Genomic DNA, 25,470 nt, shown 5'->3' on the forward strand with positions numbered 1-25,470 from the left:
GTTGAAAGGCTTGTTTACCTTGAGAATTCTGCCCTTTCCTAATGACAGGGCACATAGTCCCCCCTACTATCCCCAGCAGAGATTTAGGGCATCCATTTCAGAGACTACATGACAAACGTATGGAATACTCTTTTCTGAGAACATTTGTCTAGTCACTAGAAAGGGGGTATGAGCCATGCCTATTTTGTGACCACAAAACACCATGAACCAAATCCACATAACCTCCTCATGCTCCTATGTGCACAGCTTGTTCCTGATATTTCGCTACCTGTGCATTATCATAGAAACAGTCAACAAGTCTAGCTCCCTGTGCCGAGGCAGGATTAAGTAAACCCAGACTATTCTGGACAGGTGTTTGTCCAACCACTTATTAAAAACTTCCAATGATGGGGATTCAACAACCTCTCATAGTAGCCTATTCCAGTTGTTAACTACCCTTATGATTAGAAAGGTTTTCCTAATATCTAACCTAAATAACATTTGAAGACTGTTATAAGGCCCTCCTCCTCAGTCTGCTTTTCTCAAGACTAATCATACACAGTTTTTTTAACCTTTCCTGATAGATCAGGTTTTCTAAACCTTTTATCATTTTTGTTGCTCTCCTGTGAACTCTCTCCAATTTATCCATGTCTTTCCTAAAGTGTGATGCCCAGAATTGGGCACAGTATTCCAGCTGAGGCCTTGCCAGTGCCAAGAAGAGCAGGACAATTATCTCCTGTATCTTGCATACAACACTACTGTTAATACACTCGAGAATGATATTCGCCTTTTTCACAGCCGCATCACATTGTTGATTCATATTCAATGTGTGGTCCTCTACTATCCCAGATCCTTTCCAGCAGTACTACCACCTATCCTGTTGTTCCGCATTTTGTAATGGTGCATTTGATTTTTTTTCCTTCATTAGTGTATTACTTTGCACTTATTGAATTTCATCTTGTTGAACTCAAACCCATTCTCCAATTTGTCAAGGTAATTTTGAATCTAATCTTGTCCTCCAAAGTGTTTGCAACATCTCCCAGCTTGGTGTCATTTGCAAATTTTATAAGCATACTCTCCGCTCCATTGGCCAAATCATTAATGAATAGTATTTGACTCTAGACTGCTGCCTGTTGGACCCCATTAGATATATTATCCTAGTTTGATAATGAACCATTGAAAACTACACTTTGAGTACAGTCTTTCAATCAGTTGTGCACCCACCTTATAGTAATTTCATCTAGACCACATTTTCCTAGTTTGCTTGTGAGAATGTCATGTGGGACTGAGTCAAAAGCCTTACTAAAATCAAGATATGTCACCTCTACTGCTTCCCTCTATACATTAGGGCAGTAACCCTGTATAAAAAGGAAATTAGGTTTCTCATGATTTGTTCTTGACAAGTCCTTGCTGGCTATTCCTTATAATCCAATGTACCTTATAATGCAATAACTTCCCATTGCCAACCTGAATATTTAATGCATGTATACCCTGATTCCTCAGAGGCCTTTTCTGTTATTGCACTGTGCAGAATACTTTTTTCTTGAGGACTATCACTGTTTGTTTATGGACCTCAACTAACCTCTTAAACAAATCCATCCTAACAAGAGTTTTCTCAAAGGTCAAATTAATAAATGCCTCTTCCACCCATAAGCCTTCCAGCACAGTACTCAGAAAAATCTTGCCTTTTCCTTTTAGAGAGCTATCACACACATAAGCCCCACTACATTTAAGATCATAGTTGAGTTTTACAAATGACAGAAGACTGCTGTGAAGATTCAAAGCCTGCCTGCCTGTTTAAAAAACAAAAAAACAACTTCCTCTTTCTGTATCCACAGGCTGTGGCATTTCTGCAGACTCACATTTTAACTCCTTGCTCTCTTTATTGTTGCTTTCTGAGCTTTGGCTAACCAACCAAATTATGTTTCCAGTTTCTACACCTGCCTGGCTTAACCAGGACTAGCATATTAGCCTCTTTTGGGGGCCTCACAGTCACCTTCAGCACTTATTGGGATGCTGGGTGCAAGTCTACAGTTGCATTGCCCCTTTCTCAGTAGTTAACATGTAAGGATTAGGCTTAGAAACCTGTGCCCATAATGTATAACCATGGCAATTAATTAGAGGACTGAAGTTCATTAGTAAATTATTCCTAATTAACAAGCCTTCAACCTCACATGAGGTCACGTACACAGGACAGACCACACTATGTCCCCAAAGTTAGATTCATCCACAGATATTCACAGTACTCACCCTGTCTTGGGTATAATTGGTGAACTTGGATGTACTGTGTTGTGGGGGAAGCATTCTCCCTGCTGACTCTAGTGCTGACTGGTTAATCTGGCCAAACACTCTTTCTATCATTAGTCAATTCTGCCCTTAGCTAGGAGAGCTAGACAATCACGATGCCTTGTATCCTAACTTTAAAATACAGCCTCTGCATAGATTCTTGAGGGAGAACTTCCCCTAAGAAAACAAACCCCCTGTATTTAGTACTAGTTGATCCACCCAAACAAAATAAAAATCTGCCTGCTATGCGACTGGTCATTTTGAATGGCTGTGGATTTCAACCCCTTTCCAAGAGAATCTTCTTCTCCATGGCTGACAGTCAAGCTCAGTCCTGGTGTGGGATTGGATCCCATCATTAATCAGCTATTTTGGGGACAGATTCCAATGCAGGAAGAATTGTCCTGAGCACATCATGGTCTAGTGGCATCATCGCACTATGGGTGGCTTGGTGACTCATCAAAAACAATAACTGATCTGCTGTGTGTACAAATAAATCAAAACATAAACATAAATCCCTTAGCACAATCCTTGGGTACAGGTTAAAAGCTCCTGAACCATAAGTATATAGTTAAAGCAATACTAAGCGGCTGTGCTCTGCATGCAGTGATCAGTCCCCTGCAGTCACTGACAGCAATCTTAAACTTTATACATATAGAACAGAATTCATAACAAAAACACACATCTTTATTAACCCAAACGTACAGAGACACATTCATCAATCCTATTTCTATCTATATTTTACACTATAGCTGTCGTACTTACTCTCCATATTCTTCTCTCCCTCTGCTCTCTAAGGCTCCTTCTTTTCTGTAAGTGGTACTGTAGCTGCTGTGGCTAATGCTTCTCTTTTGAGGTCTTCTTATTGACTATTCTTCACTGTTTTATGTTTTTCTTCTGATAGCTCCCTATCTTGACCGACTTTTGCCTGCTGACTGAATGATAGATTACAAACCACAGTTAGTAGTCCTGCAATTTCACATTTGAGTTTCTTCAGAATTCTTGGGTGACTACCATCTGGTCCCGGTGGCTTATTACTGTTTAGTTTACAATTTGTTCCAAAACCTCCTCTAACGACACTTCAGTCTGGGACAGTTCCTCAGATTTGTCACCTAAGAAGAATGGCTCAGGTTTGGGAATCTCCCTCACATCCTCAGCTGTGAAGACCGATGCAAAGAATTCATTTAATTTCTCTGTAATGGCCATATTGTCCTTGAGTGCTCCTTTGGAATTTTGATTGTCCAGTGGCCCCGCTGTTTTTTTAGCAGGCTTCCTGATTCTGATGCACTTTAAAAAAAAAAAAAAAAAAATTGCCATTACTTTTTGAATCTTTGGCTAGCTGTTCTTCAAATTCTTTTTTGGGTTCCTAATTATATTTTTACACTTCACTTGACGGAGTTTGTGCTCTATTTTCCTCACTAGGATTTAACTTCCACTTTTTAAAGGATGCCTTTTTGCCTCTCGCTGCTTTTTACTTTATTTAGCCACAGTAGCACTTTTTTGGTTCTCTTACTATGTTTTTTTAATTTGGGGTATACATTTAAGTTAAGCCTCTCTTATGGTGTCTTTTAAAAAAGTGTCCATGTAGCTTGCAGGGATTTCACTTTTGGCATTGTACCTTTTAATTTCTGTTTAACTAATTTCCTCATTTTTGTGTAGTCCCCTTTTCTGATTAAATGCTACTGTGTTGGGCTGTTGTGGTGTTTTCCCCACCACAGGGATGCTAAGTTTAATTATATTGTGATCACTATTACCAAGTGGTCCAGCTATATTCACCTGTTGGACCAGATCCTGCACTCCACTTAGGACTAAATCAAGAATTGCCTCTCCTCTTGTGTGTTCGAGGACTAGCTGCTCCAAGAGGCAGTAATTTAAGGTGTTAAGAAACTTTACCTCTGCATCCCGTCCTGAGGTGATAAAATTTATGGGAACACTAAGTATTTCAAGTCAATTCTTTGGATCTATGTATAAATTCCATTTTTATATTATTAATGTTTAATATCAAAAAACATTTTTTCTTAGCACTGCTAGTTAGTGCTTTAAATCCAATTAAATGATTTAAATATCTTGTAGCATGAGTGGCTTAAAGACATTTATTGATGATTTATTTCACTGCCATTTGTAACATTTCTTTTGTCAGTGATAAAGAAACAATATCAATTAGTAAACCTAGCATTGCACATATTTTCCCCAGAACTTTTTGTTTTTAAATGAGATGCAAAAGAAACTACTGATGTACTGAAGAGAGAGACTGTTTTTCAGTTTCTCCCTTGAGACTCTCCATATCAAAATGCAGAGCAATACATCACTTCTCAGAGGAAGCTCTGTGATTGTTCCAGAATGGTTTTACTATCACATTCACATTAAATTTAACTAATTCTGTTGGAGAGCACAGTTTGTCGGAAACCTGCAATAGAAATTTTTCAGCTATAAAATGTTTTAATAAATAGGCACTTGGAGGCAAAATTCACTAAACTGACGGAAGGAATTTTATGTTAGTCTTCCAGAAGAGAAGAGACAAGTCCATGAATCTTGACCGAAAGCTCATTGATGTTAGCTTTTAGACATATAAGTGCTGTGTTTTCTTTTCACGATAAGGCATGGTGAAAAGTTCCTTCTACGCGTATTCATGTTCTTCGCTGTTGGATTTATTGAACTTGATTATTCTACTGCCCAGCATGTCTCACAATTAAGAACACTTCGGCAGCTCTCCTCTCTTTGCGGCTTCATGGAGGTGGATCAGCGTTTTCACACCACATGCTCCAGCCACAACCTCTCTGCTTCCACTTGCTGCCAGGTTCTCTGCCTATGTGCTTACCTTTTCAATTTGAGCTGTTTCTCCCCATTGTTTGGATAGTGGGGAGCACTGTTCTCCCTCTCTTCTGACTTCCTTCTCCTCCCTGGGTCAATTAACCCCTTGGGGGTTAATTCTCTCTGAGCCTCCACTGCAGCATCTCCTCGTCCTCTCCTCTGTCCCTTGCAGGCATAGAAGAGCAACCAGGAAAGCACAGAGTTAAATCCAAATCGTGCTTTATTTGTAAGGCAGCTTTCTTAGTCTTGGCAGATGGTGAGTTGTGCCCAGCCTGTGTCTGTGTCCACTAGGTTCCAGGGCTGTGGGCAAGCAGGTAGGAGCTCCTGCCCCCCAAGGCAGCCTCAACTCTAATGGGGGAAAGGTGGACCAGAAAACTCACATGAAGAGCAGCGAGAAGTGAAGAGGAACTTGACCACTCGAGTCAGGGTAAGTCCAAGGGGAACCACCTGCAAGACAAAGAGGGAAGGTTTGCAGGGCCACAAATCCCCTCCCTCCCACTGCCACAAAGTGGGTCATGAGTACTGTGGGGAAAGAAGCAGGACTCCTAATCATCCCACCTCCTTCCCAAGGTGACCAGGTGGACTCGGACGAGTTCCCTCTTCCCAGGGGGCAATTGGAACCCAGAGGGAGACGATTCTGAGTCAGACCTCTCAAGAAAGCTTCAGGCCCTAAGAAAAGGAAGCTGCAAAAGGCCTCACCAAAGTGGCAGCAGACAACCTACACTCCCAAAGCACACAAAAAGGGTTAAAAAATCTAAAAAGGCGAAAACACAAAAGATACAGGAGATATGAGTCCTCTGATTCCTCTTTCCTCCCACTCTTCCACTGGGAAAAGTGAACTGTCTGATCCTGAATCTGAACAGGATGAGGGGAAAATACAGCAACAGTGTGTTTTGGTGGTTGTTTTCAAGTTATGTGCAACAAGGTTTATTCCACATTTCAAATCCAACCTGAACAGGTTCCTGAGAGTAAACCCCAGAATACATTTCTCCCCTCAAAATCCTCCCCTGAGACTGCAATACCCCTTCACTGTTCCTTTGAGGAAGTGATTAGGGATGAATGGAACAAACCTGCTAAGGGCAAGCACACTGAGAAGAGTGAATTCAGATAACATTCAAGAACCAAAGGGCTCTGTTACTGAAGGTGGATGCCCCTGTAACGTCATTGTCCGGGATATGGTTATTTCCTCAGAGTGGGAGTTCTACCTTAAGAAACCCACAGATAGAAAGATGGAGGCCATTCTCAAAAAGAACATTGAAGCCTCCTCTGCCATCCTCCAAGCATCTCTGGCAGGTACCTGCTTTGCAATAGCATCTCTGTCCTGACTGGAATATCTCAAAGCCTTTAAATACAGAGATGATCCTGAATTTGGTTCCATTTTATAGAAACTCACCGTAGCATCAGCATTTCTAGCTGATTTCTGAATGGGCGCAATGAGGTTCTCACCCTGATCCATGGTTTCCTGCTCAGGAGCCAGGTGCCACCTATGGCTACATTCCTGGAAGACAGGTGGACAATGTAAGCGGGTCCTATGTTCAGCCAAGTTTGCAGGCTCCCTCCCTTTTTGGAGAAAAGCTGGAGAAGGTGGTGGCTGATAATGCGGCAAAATCCAAACAGACTCTCCCTGCTCCACTAAATGCCCACAGAAAAGAGTACAGACCAGCATTCAGATGGAGACACTTTTCGTCTTCACGGAGATGCCAGCAAAGGGACAACAGATTCCTCAAGGGAAAACAGTGGATTTGAGATCTGGGAGGAAATCTAGTGGGACCTCCCCTCCCCACCAAAAATCTACTTTGACAAAGTTTGCATAGGACTCCCCGCAAAAACTGAAGCTAACAGGCAGTTTCCCCCATCTCCTAGTCCATCTATTTCACTGTGCAAAAACAGACATGAGGGTATCAGAGCCATTCCTGACCTCAGAAGGCTCAACATGTGGATGAAGAAAATGAAGTTTTGGATGCAGATTCTGGCTTCTATGGTGTCATCCCTGTCCTTCTTCAATAGATCTAGTCAATGCATATTTCCATATCCCCATCAGACTATGCCACTGCAGACTTCTGAGGTTAGTTTAGGACAGGAAACATTATCAGTACCAAATGCTTCAGTTTGGCCTGCGCTTAGCCCCTAGGGTTTTACAAAGATGTTGGTAATGATAATAGTCAGACTCAGGTTGCAGGGAACCCACCCATCCTTTCCTGAGTGACATTCTTGGGAGGGTAGTTACACCAAAAATCACAATATTCAGCTAAGGGACAATCACAAAGGCAAGCTTACCTGGTTGGCAAGATAGAGAAGAGTACCGAAGGGGACTGACAGTGACTCCATGTTAAGGCTGTTATACTGCTTGAGGAGTTTACATTTGATATTTGGTGAAATGTAAGTATAGAACACACCACCAATGTGGAGTTTGTGCCCTAATTCGTAACACTCTGCCCTGAGATTGGTACTCATGTTTGTGAGCCACTCAAGACAACTTGACAACCCCACGCAGTGCTCATTTTCTACCTCCTGCTACTGCCTGAGCTGTACCATTTTTGACATCAGAGAATACTCAGCCACTCATCTCCCTTCAGTTTACTTGCATACTTGGGGAGAGTCACTATTGCCCTGGTTGTCACGGCAATGGCAGCCTTTAATAACTGATTTACCTCAAGCTATCATAACATTATTACAAAGAAGGGTCAGATGAGGGGCTATAACAAAAGCAGATTGGGTTCTGATAAGCTCCTGCTGTGCTCTTTGGGGTTTGTAATGTGTAAGTGGGGAAGTTTCTTTTCAAAGGGTAATTGTTTCCTGCTCTCCTTAGAAAGAGTTACACAAAAATAAAATACAAAATTACAGCTCTTTTTTATGTATATTATTTATATGCTGCGATATGTCTTTCTGAATATCTACCTTTTTTTAAAAAAGGGTGGGAAATTTATAGCTATGAATCCTTACTCGGTTTTCTTGTTTCTTTTTTTTTAATTGTGTATCATCTAGAAGTTGCAGTAAAACTGAAGGAAGTTGCATTAAAAACATGTTTTGCTTGAATACAGTTTAATTGCTTTTAGTATATTTGTCAACATGGCCATGAGTGTTGAAATATGAAGGTTAACATATACATTGAAGTCAACAAATGTTTAAATGCTTTATTATTTAAATAGAACATATATAAAAATTATATTAAAATAAAGAAATTCACAAACTTCGTTTTATGTTAGTTAAGGTTGCTGTCATCAATAAACTAAATAATTAAAAAGTAGAACGGGTCGGCAACCTTTCAGAAGTGGTGTGCCGAGTCTTCATTTATTCACTCTAATTTAAGGTTTTGCGTGCAAGTAATACATTTTAAAGTTTTTAGAAGATCTCTTTCTATAAGTCTATAATATATAACTAAACTATTGTTGCATGTAAAGTAAATAAGGTTTTTAAAATGTTTAAGAAGTTAAGAAGCTTCATTTTAAATTAAATTAAAATGCAGAGCCCCCTGGACCGGTGACCAGGACCCGGGCAGTGTGAGTGCCACTGAAAATTAGCTTGAATGCCGCCTTCAGCACATGTGTCATAGGTTGCCTACCCCTGAAGTAGAAAATACAAAGTTAAGGATTTTACAAGGATTAAAAGGTTGCAGAGATAAGCACATTAAAGTTAGAAAAAGCCAGAAAGAAGGGTGCCTGTTCAACTGTAATTCGGCCCTATGTATGTATGCATTATGATCTAGCCTTTAATTACACGCAGAAGTGACTACCTGTAAAAAGTTGGTTGTAAGTGACTTGCCCAGAATCACACAGAAACTTAGTGGCAAAGGCAGAGATAGAGTCTAAGTCTGCAGGGCAGTGCTTATCTGCCCTAACCATGAGACTCTTGGTTCTCTTCCTGCATTCACCTGCCTCATTCGCTAAAAACCTTCCAACTTCTGCAACAAATGAGAAGGGGGTCCAACAGACCCCCCTCTGCATGACACAACACTGATTCATCCCCAGAGCAGATCCGTCGTGTGTGCTGAATGAGCCAGGGCTCTTGTGTTTATTAAAAAAAAAACAAAAAAACTTGAAATTAAAGACTGTATCATAAGGTATACACACTAGGCCTGAATTAAACCTGCATAGGCAACATTCATTGTGGCATTTTAGTGTGAGGATATGTCTACACTGTGTTTAAAAATCCCTGGCTGGCCCATGACAGCTGACTCACGCTCGCGAGGCTCAAGCTAAGGGCTGTTTAATTGTGGCGTAGACATTCAGGCTCGTGCTGGAGCCTGAGCTTTAGGACCCTGCGAGGTGGGAGGTTTCCAAAGCTCTGGCTGCAACCAGAGCCCAAACGTTGACACCCCTTAGCCCTAGCCAGCTGGTATCTATTTGCAGTGTAGAGTGTTAATCCTCAGTCTTCTATTTCCTTATTTTTACGGCTTTGAGTCCTGATGAGAGCAACCTTAATTAATGTTAAATGATGTTGTTGGTTTGTGGGGGGGGGGGGGGAGGTTGAGGGGGGGGTTAATGTCCCTCAAAGAATAGCTCCTATGAGTTATTAGACATGTTCCCTTTCACATACCTGAAATTACTTGGAACGTTTGATGTTTGCAGTGTTGTTATAGCCCTTTTGGATATTAGAGACAAGCCAGTGGTGGTGTTAACAGGCCACTTCATCTTGAATGGTCACTTAGAATATGTTCTAACTATTTATGTTAAACATTTTGTTCCATCTTGTATTTGGCTGTGACACCCTGAGTACTTTTCCCAGACTATCAGGGTTGGAAGGGACCTCAAGAGGTCATCAAGTCCAGTCCCCTGCTCAAAGCAGGACCAATACCCAGACAGATTTTTGCCCCAGATCCCTAAATGGCCCCTTCAAGGATTGAACTCACAACCCTGGGTTTAGCAGGCCAATGCTCAAACCACTGAGCTATCCCTCCCCCCATGAAGAAGAGTTCGGTGTAGCATGAAAGCTTGTCTCTTTCACCAACAGAAGTTGATCCAATAAAATATATTGCCTCATCTACTTTCTCTCTCAGAACATTTTATGCAGTTCTTGAGTATGGATTATGGGAAAACTCCAGATAATACAGTTTTAGGTATTTTACGGAACTCCTCAAAAGTGTGTGCAAATTATAACTCTCTGCAGGGGGAGCTAGAGAGCAGCATAAGCAAATTTGTCTTGCAGCAGGTAAGAACTCAACCTAAATTCTCCCGTTTTACCTATAGAGAAAACCAAAAAGCTTCTGTTTCCACAAACCTGCTAGCCTTAGGACGTTATATATAGCTTTGTCCACACACACACACACACACACACACACGTCAAACCTGCTATACTTGCAAAACAGTTTCCATCATAAATAGGGATTATGACCAAAATTTGAACTCTGGATGCCTAAATCCATACTAAGGCACCCAAATAGATGTGACCTATTTTCAATGGATCCAAGCAGCACCCACTTCCTATTGAAGTCTTTGAGGTATGTTGTTTTATGTAACACAATATATGGCAAACAGGTTATGTACTGCCTATTATCAATTCCCATTATATATAAAATTAATGTAAAGAATGTTTCATTCAATTAGCAAAGTAAAAAATGATCAAGAAAATTTGAGGATCATTCTTATATTATTTTTTCACTATTACCAAAGTATTCATTAAACACTATTAGGTATGTAGTTTGTGTTGTACTTGAAATAAATGAATAATTTATTGTGAGATAAATGAGAGGTTTTTTTGAATGTTAAAATTGGTTACAGAGAAACAGGTAGATAAATCACAATAATTTGCTTTAAGTAGCTTCACTGAGTGCTCTTTTAACCTTAACAGTAATATACAGCTTTTCAGTTTATGCAAGAGAACATTACCAAAAACTTACCAGGATGCATGAGAACATGGAGAAGCTCTATCAAAATGTGATGGGATACTATGCCATTGATTTGAAAAAAGTTTCGGTGGAAGAATTCTTAACCGACTTGAATAACTTCAGGACAATGTTCTTGGTACAGTATATTTATTGATGTTAAAATTGTTTTCCAGGAATGATTTGTTTAATAGTTCAAATATTGATGGGCTATTCAATAATTTTTTCTGTCTTCTTGAATGGTAACATACATTCATATCCGAAACCTTACTTTCTACATCCCAGATTCTACAATGTAAAGAAAAGGAAGTATTCATTCATTATCTTAAAATTCTCCGTACCTTCAGAAGGAAAAAAACTGAACTATAATAAATTAAAATTGGGTCCTTGATTTAATATACAACATGCAGGAGGTTTGGGCGGGGCAGAAGGCAGAGAAGAGATGAGTTTGAAATTCTTTATTTCTGTTCAGATAAAACTTTTCCTGTCTGACTTACTATAGAATGCTTGCATGACCCAAGAACTTCTTAATGCGAGCTGGGAATGGGTTACAGAAATCACATGAATCTGATGTGTAGATTACAATTCACCAAATACTATCACGTGAGGTCTCAAATGAAAGTTGTCACTCTGGTCCTTAACATTGTTGTGAAATATATGTAGAGATAATGTGCAAAAAACTGAAATTATATTTAAATGTCATACCAAGATAATAGTCACCAGCAACGGTAAAAAATAGGTTTTCCTTCTGTATCCTCGGGTATCTTTATCAATAGGTAAATTAAACATTTTAAGGTCATACAATAGATGCCTATTTACATACAAAATCAACAGGAAAGAAGCACACAGAAATAAATGAGCTGCAGAGGTTATCCTGGCTGTGTGCAAACACAATGAACGTAGAGGATGTTGTGCTGGCTGCTTCCCAAGGAAACACCAATCCTGGCCTTTGCATAAAATAGGCATAATTTCATCAGATTATAGACACTTCCTGAGGAACCTCGTTTTATTTTTCATGGTTTACTTGATTTTTAATATATTCTAAATGCCTAGTCTTTTGTTTTTGTTTTCTTAAGAGGTCTGCTCTTTGATATCCACAATTTTTTTTTTAATTTAAGGATGAAAATGATTTTTAGAAACACTTTTAGCTGCTTAGATTAAAAAAATACATTAGGTGAGCCACTAAAATGTTGAACAAGATAACTTTTTTATCTTTTAATTTTATTATCTTTCATCTTTTAATGTAAATAATATTGCATATGCAGACGTTCAAAAATAGCATGAAGGAGGTACATGAAGGAAGAAGATGATATTTTAACTCTTAGGGCATGATCTAGTTTACTAAATTTATCAGTAACCTTCCAGGATGAAAAATCCTCCAGCAAAAGGGGAAAAAAATCCAAATTTGCAACTGACGAATCTCTGGAGGGAGGGTTTGTAGAAAACTTGTGAAAATAAGATAACTGTCTTCTCCTTTTCCTAGACCCTGACTTTTGAGGGCATGGCAGTCCTTTTTCACCTAGCTGGATTCTCTTAATCCAGATGCCATGGTGATTGGTGTTTCAAAGCATCTGTAAAAAAGATGCAGCACCTATCACCATGTAACATGGGTGGCAGTTGATCCACCATTGTATATTTGTCTGTGAAGGAGGAAATATGGTCAAGAAATTTTAGTTGGCTAAGTTATAAGATCTGACAAATGGAGTTATTAAAGGTCAGTTGCTGTTTCATTAACTGTAGGGGACACTCTAATGTTGTTTAAATGTAGTGTTAATAAAGGGGAACTAATTATGAAGATGTTATTGGATAATTACACCGTAACATATTTTAATATGGTAGTTGTTAAATCAGCATGCAGTTTGAGATCAGATTTCTTGCTTTCTTTGCTTTTAATTGTTAGTGCGTAGCGTGTGGTAAAATGTTATAGATTGGTATAATTAAGAGGCATTAGATATGCTTACAATTAAAATCAATATCTGTGTATAATTAAATTGTACAAATGAAGAAAAGATAGGTTGTGAAAACTAGATTATTTTGAAAGCTTAAAACGTCTTCTATTTGGATTACTGAAATACCACTACCACCCTTTAAGCAGATCTATGTGTGGTAGACAAATCCAGAGAGTATAGTATATTCTCACTTGCTTTTACTTCAGCATGTTGATGTACTTGTTGTATTCAACAAACTTAAATGGGCCAGTGTCAATGACTAAAAAGAAAACCTCACACTCTACATGATGAGTACTTTGTTATAATTTTCCACTGCACAATTGAAGAGAGCGAGAGATGCAATATCTATCTGTATACAGAACAATTATAAAAATAATCCTGGCAAAGTATTATTTTGTAACTCCCCCACATAACTTAATCACTAATTTATGTAGAACCCATTATAATTATATTAAAAATAACTTCTTAGTTGCCATTGTTTTCATACCTATTTTATGTTGTGCAAAGGAGGCAATCCTCTGGCCAGAAAGGGGTGAACATACTGCCATTTCTTAGTATCAGGGAAATGGCAGTTCCTCCTGGCAACTAAGGAAGGGACTTCAGATGTCAAAGTTAATCCTTACAAATAGGCTAGCAAGTAGCACTGGATGTCTAGCCTGTAAATAGTCACTGTCATATTGGTTGGTTGCTTTTTTCATCTACAAATTTAGCAGAAATTAAATGAGTTAATATTTCAAGTTCTGCGGGTCATATTCCTTAATCCTTATATTTTTATATGTATACACTTGATCATCATTTTGCATAAAATGATATAGTAACTGTCCTGCTTTTGAAATTCCAGTCATCATAATATAGATTTTTGAAAGTGTTGTCCCTGAAATAATTTCTTGTATGGAATGAGGAAGGGAATATTGTCTAGTGGTTAGAGTATATGAATAGGAATCAGGTGTTTTCAGCTATGTTTGTAGTTCTGCCAATAAATCTCTCTGTGGCCTTGGACAATTTAGTTAACCTTATTGTGTTTCAGCGTTCTAGCTATAAAATGCTTCACTAGCTAACAGGAATATTACTAATTTTGTTTTAAAAGTGCTTTGAGATCTTTCAGAGGGAAGATCTTCTAACAATGCAAAGTATTGTTTGACTAAATAGAATCAATAATCAGGGAAGAAAGCTTATGAGAGATTATGGTAGATTTGCTTTGAGCCTAACTCTACTATGATGAAAGTAATGTTTTCTTCTCTGCAATAACAGCTGTGAAATATAGACCAGCAAAAACTTTGTATACTGTAGACATTCTGATTCATCTGAACTTGTTTGGTTTGGTAATAGTTTTTGTGAGAAATCGTTTCTTATTTCACAGGCAAGAGCAATCTGATCATAACTTTTCTATTTCCATGAGAACAATGTCAAAGTGGGAGTTTTTGTCAATTGATTTGCTCATGTTTTTTTCCTAACATTTTGGGTATGTTTAGCAAATTGCCATTGATAGAATCATAGGACTGGAAGGGACCTTGAGAGGTCATCTAGTCCAGTGCCCTACACTCATGGCAGGACTAAGTATTACCTAGATCAGAGGTTCTCAAACTGTGATTCATGGACCACCAGTGGTTCGCAAGCTCCATTCAAATGGTCCGCGGATAGTGTCCTCTAAGGTGCACACCAGAGAGCCCACACACAAAAAAATGAAGGTCCACCCACCTAATTAGTGGAGCCGTGCAGGCATGGCTCCACTAATTAGATGCCTGGTCCCTGAAGAAGATGCACATGTAAGGTGAGGTGGTAGCCCGGGGGGGAATAAGGGGTAGGTGGGAGGGGGCACTGGGGTGAGAAGAGGAGGTGGGGAGCATTTGGGATGTGCCGGGCTGCGGTGGCCAGAGAGAGAAGGTTCTCCTTCCCAGCCTCAGCTCTGTGGCTGCTGTGGCGGGGGAGAGACCCCCCCGCCTCCTTCCCAGCCCCAGTTCAGGGGCTGCTGCGGTGAGGGAGAGGGGGAGAGACCCTCCTTCCCAGCCCCAGCTTGGGGGCTGCTGCGGCGGGGAAGGAAGGGCACATCCATCGCAGTAGAAAGGTAAGACTACTGATATTAAAATATGAGTTGTGTGCTTTTATTTGTAGAACAAAAAAAGTTAATTATTATAAAGGTTTTTTTTATATAGTGCTTTTATCCAAAGCGCTTTACAATAGTTAGCTAATGGTACAAACAACATTTGGAAAGATCATTAAGTGGTCTGCTGAGACCCTCAGCAATTTTCAAGTGGTCTGCAGGAAAAAAAAAGTTTGAGAACCACTGATCTAGACCATCCCTGACAGGTGTTTATCTAACCTGCTCTTAAAAATCTTCAGTGATGGAGATTCCACAACCAACCTCGCTAGGTAATTTATTCCAGTGCTTAACCACCCTGTCAGTTAGGAAGTTTTTCTTAATGTCCAACCTAAACCTCCTTTCCTACAATTTCAGAACATTGCTTCTTGTCCTATCCTCAGAGGTTAAGAAGAACTTTTTATGTACCGGAAAACTGTTGTCATGTCCACTCAGTCTTCTCATTTCCAGACTAAACAAATCCAATTTTTTCGATCTTCCCTCATAGTGTTATGCTTATAAGAAGCACGCGGAATCTTTTTCAAGGGGATAAAGCAATACACCGCGTTTATTGAGAGTACAATTTAAGCATTAAAATCAGCATATGCTTCCATTCATGCACGCACGCACGCATACACACATGCGCACGCATACACACATGCGCACGCATACACACCAAAAGGTTCTGCATCTGGATCTTATAGTTATCAGTCCTTAGTGTTGCTCCGTCAGTTCCAGTGGCGAGCTGAAACTGCACACGAGGGAGGGGGATGGAGCCTGGTCTCTATCGGACACGTCCGAAGCTCTGGTGTTGATGGCAGAACAAACCCAAAGTCTCATGGCAATTCACCCTTCTTTTATAGTAATAAGTTCCCATACAAGTCTGTGGACCTTGCTGTTTTTCACTGGAGCTATTAATCAGAAGGTATTCAAGATTGCTCCTAATCAGCATTAATTTGGGTTGTTACCAGGAATATCCACAGCTGTTTCTTATCTCGTCCCTCTAGCTCCCCTCTTTATCTTATCCTTGGGACATATGTCTTTGCTTTAAGATTGTCAATCTGCCATCCGGGTGATTCTGATAATAAGGTTGGTGCCTCTCAACTCCTCCATTCCTCTCTTGACCATCCGGCCCATCAGTACTGGCGCCTCCTGTCTCTTCTCTGTTCATCAGCATGCCATACATGCTTTACTCTCTCACAAAACGGTAATAAATTTCAAAGACAAGAGTTACAGCCATAACACTTCTATCCATCTAAGAACAATCATTAACACAATCAGCAGAGAATAAACCCAGAACAATTTCTTCTTACTAATTCAAAGCTAAGCAAAATGGAGTACAATTTACTCAAGACAATTTCTCCCCATTAGGCTTTTGGCCTATAATAGGTCATGTTTTATGGACTTTTAATCATTTTTATTGTTCTTCTCTGGACTTTCTCCTGTTTGTCTACATCTTTCCTGAAATGTGGCACCCAGAACTGGACACAGTACTCACCAACTGAGTTTGCTAAAGACAGCCTTCTTGAAATCCATTGTCTTTATTTTGTTGTTCTCCCTCCTACCATTCCTTAGAATCATGAACTCCACCATTTATTGATCACTTTCACCCAAGCTGCCTTCCACTTTCAAATTCTCAACCAGTTCCTTCCTATTTGACAAAATCAAATTTAGAACAGCCTCTCCCCTTCTGAAATAATAAAAAAAAAAAGTCTCCAGTACATTCCAATAAGTTGGTGGATAATCTGTGCCCTGCTGTGTTATTTTCCCAACAGATGCCTTAGTAGTTGAAGTCCCCCATCAGCACCAAGTCCTGTGCTTTGGGTGATTTTGTTAGTTTAAAAAAAGCCTCATCCACCTCTTCTTCCTGGTTTGGTGGTCTATAGTGAACCCTTACCATGACATCACCCTTGTTTTTTACTCCTTTTATCCTTACCCAGAGACTTTCAACAAGTCTGTCTACTATTTCCATCTCAACCTTAGTCCAAGTGGATACATTTTTAATATATAAGGCAACACCTCCCTTTTTTCCCTGCCTGTCCTTCCTGAGCAAGGTGTACCCTTCTATACCAATATTCCAGTCATGGGTATTATCCCACCGAGTCTCTGTGATGCCAACTATGTCATAGTTATGTTTATTTACTAACATTTTGAGTTCTTCCTGCTTATTCTCCGTACTTCTCCCATTAGTATACATCAGTGTTTTTCAAAGTTCGGGTCGTGAACTGAATTGGCAGGGAGGTGAATCTTTAGTAGATATTATGTAATGGGAAGTGTTTTAAAAAAACATTAGGATGAATGGTAGCTTTTTTCTGTTGTTCTTCATGTATGATGGTTTGTTTTTCGTGAGTGACTGAACAATGTTCTTCAGAGTCCCTGAGGCCACAGGCTGTCCTCAGTAAAAATAGCCATGACCTAATTCATCTGCACCTCACAATGCCTTCTGACAGCATAGGGGCTTCCATCTTCCCTGAGTGTGGCTTGATTTCAAACCTGTCGGGAACAATGAAAGGTATTGGTCACCTTTGCTAAAGGGCAATCTGTGGCCTCAGATCCATTAAGAAAGGAAATTGTAGCTATTTTGAAAAAGGGAAGTTCTTCATGAGTTCTTCTGAAAGTAATCTGGGACTATAAGCACTCATGCATTAGTTTTAGGGTTTTGCTGCCGGGAAGAGTTAAGGCTATTTGGGTGGCTTAACTGTTTCTCTATATCAGGGATCGGCAACCTTTGGCACGCGGCTCACCAAGGAAAGCACTCTGGCGGGCCGGGCCAGTTTGTTTACTTGCTGTGTCCACGGGTTTGGCCGATCGCGGCTCCCACTGTCCGTGGTTCACTGTCCCAGGCCAATGGGGGCTGCAAGAAGCGGCGCGGGCCGAGGGATGTGTTGGCCGCCACTTCCCGGCAAACCACGGCCAGTGGGAGCCGCGATCGGTCGAACCTGCAGACGTTGCAGGTGCTTACCCTGGCAAGCCGCATGCCAAAGGCTGCCAATCCCTGCTCTATACCTTAACTTATTTGGATTTCTTTTCAGTGTTAACCTGAATGTTGAACTTTTATAATGCTTGTTTTGGAGATAATTACAATGTTCCTATAATGTGGTTCGCCCTAAGTGACTGATCTATTAGAGAGTAAAATATACTATATGGAAAGTAAAATATCTTCAGATTACATATTGCTTAATATGTAACAGGCTTCTTAGAAGGTGCAAGTGACCTTTTAGTGAGAGTTATTTGACTGCCATTATAACTTAGGTATTTTCATTTTTATAGTTTACAAGTTTGTTCTATCTGAAACTTTACTTACATTGTTTCATTACCAATCTCTCTCTTTTTTTTTTTTTTTTTTTAAATAGCAAGCAGCCAAGGAGAATATAAGAAGAAGAGAAGCAGAGGAAAAACAGAGACGTGCTAGAATAGCTAAGGAGAAAGCAGAAAAAGAAAAATTAGAGAGGCAACAAAAGAAAAAGCACTTGTTAGAAATGAAAACAGGTGAGTAATATGAAAACAGCCTTTTCTATCTAGTGTTATATATGAAATGAAACTACCACCTCTATTTTGTTATTATCTTGATGTGTTCTTGAGGAGAGGCAGAATAAATGATTTCACCAATTAAATAGTACAGCAAAGCTGTTCTTAAATTTGATTTTTATTAACAAGCTGTTCTAGCTTATCTGCTTTTCTCAAGCTATGTTAGACCTTGAAATGGTGCTCAGTACTTTTCCATTCACTATCTATTGAACATTTTGTACTCAAGTATTAATGATTTATCTCAATTAAAGCTAAGCTGAAAAAGAAGCTATTATGTTACATGTGAACAAAGTCACTTTCCAAATCACAGAGCCAATTTATTTATATTTTAACTAAGGGAAACTGTGATTTTTGTAATTGTTCCTTTTATGACAATAGGCTTCTTTTATGCAGCTAAGATTCTTCTCTGAATATGTGTCAGTGTGGATCCCACTGTGAGTGTACATGTACCTCATGAGAATGGAGTTTTTCTGAATAGTAGTGTCCCTGTCAGGGCCATGTATTTGTCTTTTGCCTCCTTTTGATGCAGCATGAGGGTGTAAAGTGGCACAACTGCAACCCTGTCTCAGTTCCCTCTTACTACCCATAGCAGTGAGACAGAACCTGGTGAGTGTCCAACTCGCTTGTTCTTTGCTCAGGGTAAACTTCTACGTATCTTCATGAAAATCTCAGAGCTACTTCTGATCTTCAATATTGACCATCATGAAATGTCTCCATCCCTCTGAATTGATCTCTAATGATCAGACTCCACTCACTGTACAGGGTTCCTTAGCATGATCAACTCAAAACCTATGGGCTTAGAGCTCTGTCCCTCCTGGGATGGATTAATCTCCCCTCAAGGTGGACACAGCATGTATGTTTTCTATATATCAGAATCTCGTATACAAAGTGGATGATCGGTCTGCATGCCATTCTCCTCAAGAACACAGAAGTCATGACATGTGAGGCTAAAGCTCCATCTCCTGGAATGGTCCACGAAGGCCTCATGAGACCCTGAGGAGAAGAGTTCCAAAAGTTATGCTGGCAGACAAGCCAGCTTCATCCACCACCCCAGCCAGCAGACTGACAACACCAAAAACCAGTCCAGAGAAGACGGAGCTGAGAAAAGACCTTACACTGAAGCCATGCTCACCTCATTTGCACCAAAGCTGCCACTCAAAAGGGCCACTCTGAACACAGGAGACAGAGTCAGCAGATGGCGTTCAGTATTCTCCCATAAGGATAGACACCAAAAAGTTTTCATATATAAATCCACCAATCCCTGTGGAGAGTCAAAGTGTGGGGAAAAGAATAGCCTTAGATGCAGGAGACTTCTATGGCACCGACCCTAGATCCAATGCTGCACCCATCAGCATTGATGCTCACAGAGGATGAGCCCAGAGGAAACTCAAGACCATCATTGCTGCAGAAACACCAGCACTGGAACAGACTCAGATACTGAGAGTGCTATATACTTTGGTGCCACCTCCATTGGAGGTCTACTCTGCACCAGCACTGGGCATACATTCTTCCCATCTTCTAGTAGAAAGCCCTCTCCTCTGCATACAGTGATTGACACCACAGAAACACCTACCAACTTCCCCCTAGCCCAGCAGGAATGATACTGGACTGGCCAATACCCAATGAGCTAGCTGTATTCCTACAGCTTTCCATGGTGGCCCTATAGGCAGTACTGGGACCTATCTTCTCATGCTTCAAGATGAAGGTCTCGCTGCACTTGAGTAAGAAGAAAAGGTCACTCAACATCCCTGGCTAGACCACCTTTGCCACAATACCAGGAAGAGCAGATCCAGAGACCGAGCAACACTATATCATCACCAAAGGATTTTTAGTAATGATTCTTTGTCATCTGATGAAGGGGGTTCCTCAGTACCAGATGACCTAAATGCATTCCAGAATTTTTTTGTGAATATTGCCAAGACTCTCCCTTTGCCCCACCTAACCTTGTCTGCTTTTGAGGAAGGAAGGATAGGATTCTGTCGTCCTTGACAACTCCTTCCACTGTGCCGGGTAGGAGGAAATAGTGATTTGTTCTTTGTGATAAAAAATGTCCTATATGGAGCTGCAAAAAACTTGGCAGCTATGCTTTGAAGAACCCCAGTGAGATGAATGTTGCTAACCTTGTGGATCTGTGGGATCTGGAGGCTCTGGTAGAGAGGAAGAAGCCACAAATCTCAGCAATCTTCCTAGTCATATTTGTACAGTTCAGGAAGTTTTATATATATGGTTTTATATACCTCTACCCAGATATAATGTTGTCCTTGGGAGCCAAAAAATCTTACCGTGTTACAGGTGAAATCGCGTTATATCGAACTTGCTTTGATCCACTGGAGTGCGCAGCCCCGCCCCCCCCCCCTCCCCCGGAGCACTGCTTTACCGCGTTATATTCAAATTTGTGTTATATTGGGTTGCGTTATATTGGGGTAGAGATGTATATAGATGGTACTGGAGGACACCTATTTATATACATAGGTGAGTTCACATTGTTGATAAAAACTAGATAATTTGCTTTTCTTGTAATAGTAACACAGCTATAAACCCTTGAGCTATAGTAAAAAGAAAAAGTATAGTATATCATTGGGAATATACAGTCAGTCTTTATCAATTTCAAATTGCTTGAGGATAGTTTAACTTGCATAGTGATATTGCACTACTGTTAAAACAGGGGAGGGGACAAGAGGAAATCTCCTTTTTAACCTTTGAGTTGCACTGGAAGAAAGTGTCAGGAGCTGATGAGTACTTTCTTACTGATATGGTTCGCTTGCCAGTACCCCTCTCTCTCTTTCCAATCTTTATCCATTCTAATAAAATGTTTGATACTGTATCTTTAAAATCATTGCCTTATAACATGAAAATGTGGGCGCTGATAATTTATTACCCTGACTCATTATTTATACGCATGTATTTTCTGTTAATTAAGGGGGCAGCCAAGGGATGAGGCATCAGCTACAGAGGCCATCAACTGAAATAAAACTCCAGTAATTATTTAGTGTAGGTACATATGAATGTGCAATCATTTGTATCTAGATAGATGGAAATAATGATTGCAGACAATTTACATCAACTCTGATGGGCCAAATGCCAACTTTGTCCCTTGTTTAAAAAAAAAAATCTAATATTTAAAATAAAATCTGGGTTTATGTATTGGTATCCACAATGCATGTAATTTGATTCATTTAATTTATATGTTGCAAACTAGAATTGCATCGAATTGTGTTTGACAATCAAATGTGGCTGACATCTCATTTATGATTTGGAGGAGAAAATATGAAGAGTGTATTGTAAGCAATGCTGAAATTATACTTTAATACTTTATAATTATAAATTAATATTCATCTTAAGATAACACCTAGAAGCACCAAATCAGGAGTGTGTCCCATCATGCTAGACACTGCACAAACACACATGGAGATGTAGTCCGCACCCTAAACATCTTGCAATCTAATATCTACTTTTCTTTAATCTTTAAGACAATCTTCCTTTATCAAAATTAATGTATTGCTCCTTTATATGTGTTCCAGGCTGAGATATGCAGCTAGAAAGAATTTTAAAATTTATCTATCTGCATATCTGGTACAGTACATTTATTGCTGTTCCATTCTTTTGGGAAACTAAGGAATTATAGTTGCTTTTTAATAATATGTATATTATGTAAGGGAGCCTGGACTTGGCTTATTGAAGCCACTATGGTGTCACTTAATTCACAATATTTGTTTTATTCAATACATTTTCTAGACATTTTAGTCTATCATGTACAGTATGTAAGTTTTCTGTTTGTTTTTCATTATTCTGGCTTACGCATACACTTCTGTTTTGTACAACTCTTTAGAGTGAAACTATTATTTTTTATTCTTTGTACTCTCTAAAGGCTACATTTGTTGTATTATAATTGAGAACTCCATCATTGTGGCATCTTCTTTGTGCATCACTTTGAATACTACTTAGGTAACAAGCCACTTTAATCAGTAGTTATTTATATAGTCTGCTTTTTCTTATTCAAAAGCAGTGAAATGATGCCACAATCTCTTATGCATCAAACCTGCAATCCACAATATAATTTTTGTTTTAATTTTTTTTAAAGTTACTCAGGAGTTGAAATAATCATCAGCAGCATGTTTCAATTGATCTAATAAATCATGACCTCAGTTGTTGCCCTTTTCTGCCTTACATTCAACCTGTTCTTTGGGAATAAACAATTCTAATTTTGCAAACTCTATTGGAGTGCTTAGTATATTATTTCTTAATAAACTAGCTTTAGTTTCTAATTTCTGTCCTGTAGTTGTGAAATATGGATATTGTCAATAATTGTGTACTAGACTTCAAAACAAAAAGTCCTATTCCACCTGACAGCAGGATGTTGAATTTTTACACCAGTTTAGTCTATTAAGTTTCAGCTGTGCATATATGCAAAGAATTACAATTCCGATGCCATTGGATAAAACACTTGACTTTGTCTGGAGTATAAATTTCCTGTATTTTCTACCCTCCCTATTCCCAACACCAACGCATGAGACTTACATTGGAGTAATCCTTCTGGCTTTGAGGGAGAATCAGTACTTTAATAAAACTCCTATATTTAAAACTCCTATCAAACTTGCCCCAATGAGTCACACAAGCAATCTCCTTTCTTTTAAGAGTAACAGTTTTGATAGTTTCAGTCATTTCTAACATAAATATGTCAGGTGACTTCCACTGAAAATCTCAGGCCCCAGGACATTTACATCCTGAGCCATACATTTAGCCATACAAGTTCACTCAGTTCAAATATATATATGAAGCAGCCAAACTAACTGGTAATACGCATCTATATTATTGAATCTTCAGCATAGAATGTTAAATTCAACAAACACCTGAACAACTGAGCATTATAATTAGGATTATAATTATATTTATTTGTACACCTGTATATTAGGTTAAACACTAGGAAATATGAAAAACAAAAGTGGATTTTGCAGAAAATGCAGTAGCGAAGACTAGCACATACTTTTTAATAATACAAAATAAAGCTTAGATGCAAAGTACAGGTAGAGAAGTAAAAGTTAACCTTTCTATTCAACACTTCCGGAATCCATAGAAGGAGGGAAAAGCAAGCTGACTTTTCTTCCAAGGGAGCAAGTTCTCTAGGAAGCCACCCTCTTGTATGTCATGCTAGAATCCAAAGCAATTTCTTCATCTCACCTTCCCTTCCCCTTCTCTGATGCACTAATTATACTAACTTTAGTAGCACGTGAATCTGCTTCTCCCACAACTGCTTCCAAGCTGCTCCCTATACATGGACTGTCCTCTATGAACTTGTTCTGCAGGCCACTTCCCTCTCCTCATTCAAATTCCTCCTTAAGGGATACTTCTGCCATGAGGCTCGCAGCAACTGAATCACCTGCCTCCCCTTCCCAGTCTACATACACTCACACTCTGTCTCTCTGTTTCTGTACCATCTCTGGTCTTTTCTCTTCAGTGGGTGGGCATCTCCGTCTTCACAGTATTCAGAGGAGGCTAATGGCTCCTTTCTCCCTTAGTCAAGGCTTACAAAGGAACCAGGCACTTTCTCCTCCTTTTGTGGGAGAGAGTACAAGAGAGGTTCTGCTTCAATTGTGGGTCTCTGTGTATTGCACTGTGGGTACATATTCAGTCCCTTAGCTTGAGACCAGAGAATTCTTGCAAAGAGTGTCCATTGCTCACACTTCTGCCCGTGCTCTCCTCATGCTCCATACCAAAGGTATAAGGGGCAGATTGGACCAGCTGCCTCTCCAGTTACTTCTTACTGCCACGTGGCCTGAGTCAGGACCTCCAGTATCTGGAGTGTCTGGGTTTTTTTTCAGCCTTGTCTTCAACCTATAAATATTTCAAAGTTTTATCTTTAGTATAGGTAGTGGAAATAGTCTTTAATAGTATAGTTAGTATTTAGTTAGTTTCTTCACCCCAGGAACTCTTACCAGCACCACTCTGGCTCCCGATACCGGAATTAGAGTATGCCCAGAACATCAGGCTTTAAAAGCTGTCTCCTGTCCCCATTCCTTTTTAGTCAGCAACGATCAGCTGCACTGCTTTTACTGCCTTGGGGAAGCAAATATTTCCATCAGCTGCAATATTTGTCACTCCTTCCTTAGGCATACCTAACTGATTCAGGAATTCCAGCTTAAAAAACACCTAGTGGAAAAGGCTATGAATGCCTAGTCCGACCCAGGCTGGGGGAACCGCCTCTATACACTGGCCAGAGTGAGCAAGGAGCGCACCTCCTGTCATGTGGCCTGACTTGGGAGTGAGGGAGAGCATACTTATGGACCCTCCATCGGGGTCTCATCAGGAGAGCAAGGAATGTTCTCATAAACACAAGAGCAGATTCCCCCTTTAATTCCATTCCTCTTCAAGCTGAACAAGCCTTTGCACCCTGCCCCTAAAGACTTAGAACGTCCTAAGCCCCAGGCCATGATAAAAAGGGTTATAAGAGTGGGGCTTCATCGGTACCAGACTCCTCACCAACAGTAACAATGCCAGCAATACTACCTAAGTCAAAAGACTGAGAACTGCCAGTATGGGCAAAGAGTACCCATCAGGAACCTCAATCACTGATGGTACCATCACAACTCATTACCCACTTAGTCTTTCTATATCAGCTTTATCAGAATTGGCAGAACTCGGGACACTAATAGATGAATAACCACACAGTGTTCCATAAGCACAAAATCTTACTATGACTACATCCAAAATTCACTCCTCAGATATTTTCAGAATTTCAACTAAACCAGTCAATTCACTTCCCTGTATTTTTTTTTCCAAAGCCCCATGACTCTGGTGAGGAAAGGAGACTTCATTCCCTCAACATAAGATGAGCATTGGCATTATACCTGCAGAAAACATAGCCGATCAGAATATCATCTGGAGTGTTTGTTGCCATAGCAGAATGAGTCCAAACTCAAGCTATATCCTCTCAGAGGATCTCTGGCTGTATCTAGTATCAGAGGGGTAGCCGTGTTAGTCTGAATCTGTAAAAAGCAACAGAGGGTCCTGTGGCATCTTTAAGA

The 25,470-nt window shown here is 39.8% G+C and overlaps 1 protein-coding gene across 1 annotated transcript in view; it reads left to right on the top strand.

The window, feature by feature from the left end:
• The window catches only part of DIAPH3 (diaphanous related formin 3), a 502,197-nt gene that overhangs the window by 345,113 nt on the left and 131,614 nt on the right, over positions 1–25,470 (top strand). The window contains exons 24-25 of the mRNA XM_054013650.1: positions 10,869–11,033; positions 18,274–18,409. Of these exons, the coding sequence (XP_053869625.1) occupies positions 10,869–11,033; positions 18,274–18,409 (301 nt within the window). The remainder of the gene's footprint in view (positions 1–10,868; positions 11,034–18,273; positions 18,410–25,470) is intronic.

The sequence above is a fragment of the Malaclemys terrapin genome, chromosome 1 (genome assembly GCF_027887155.1).
Source record: "Malaclemys terrapin pileata isolate rMalTer1 chromosome 1, rMalTer1.hap1, whole genome shotgun sequence".
Taxonomy (NCBI): domain Eukaryota; kingdom Metazoa; phylum Chordata; order Testudines; family Emydidae; genus Malaclemys; species Malaclemys terrapin.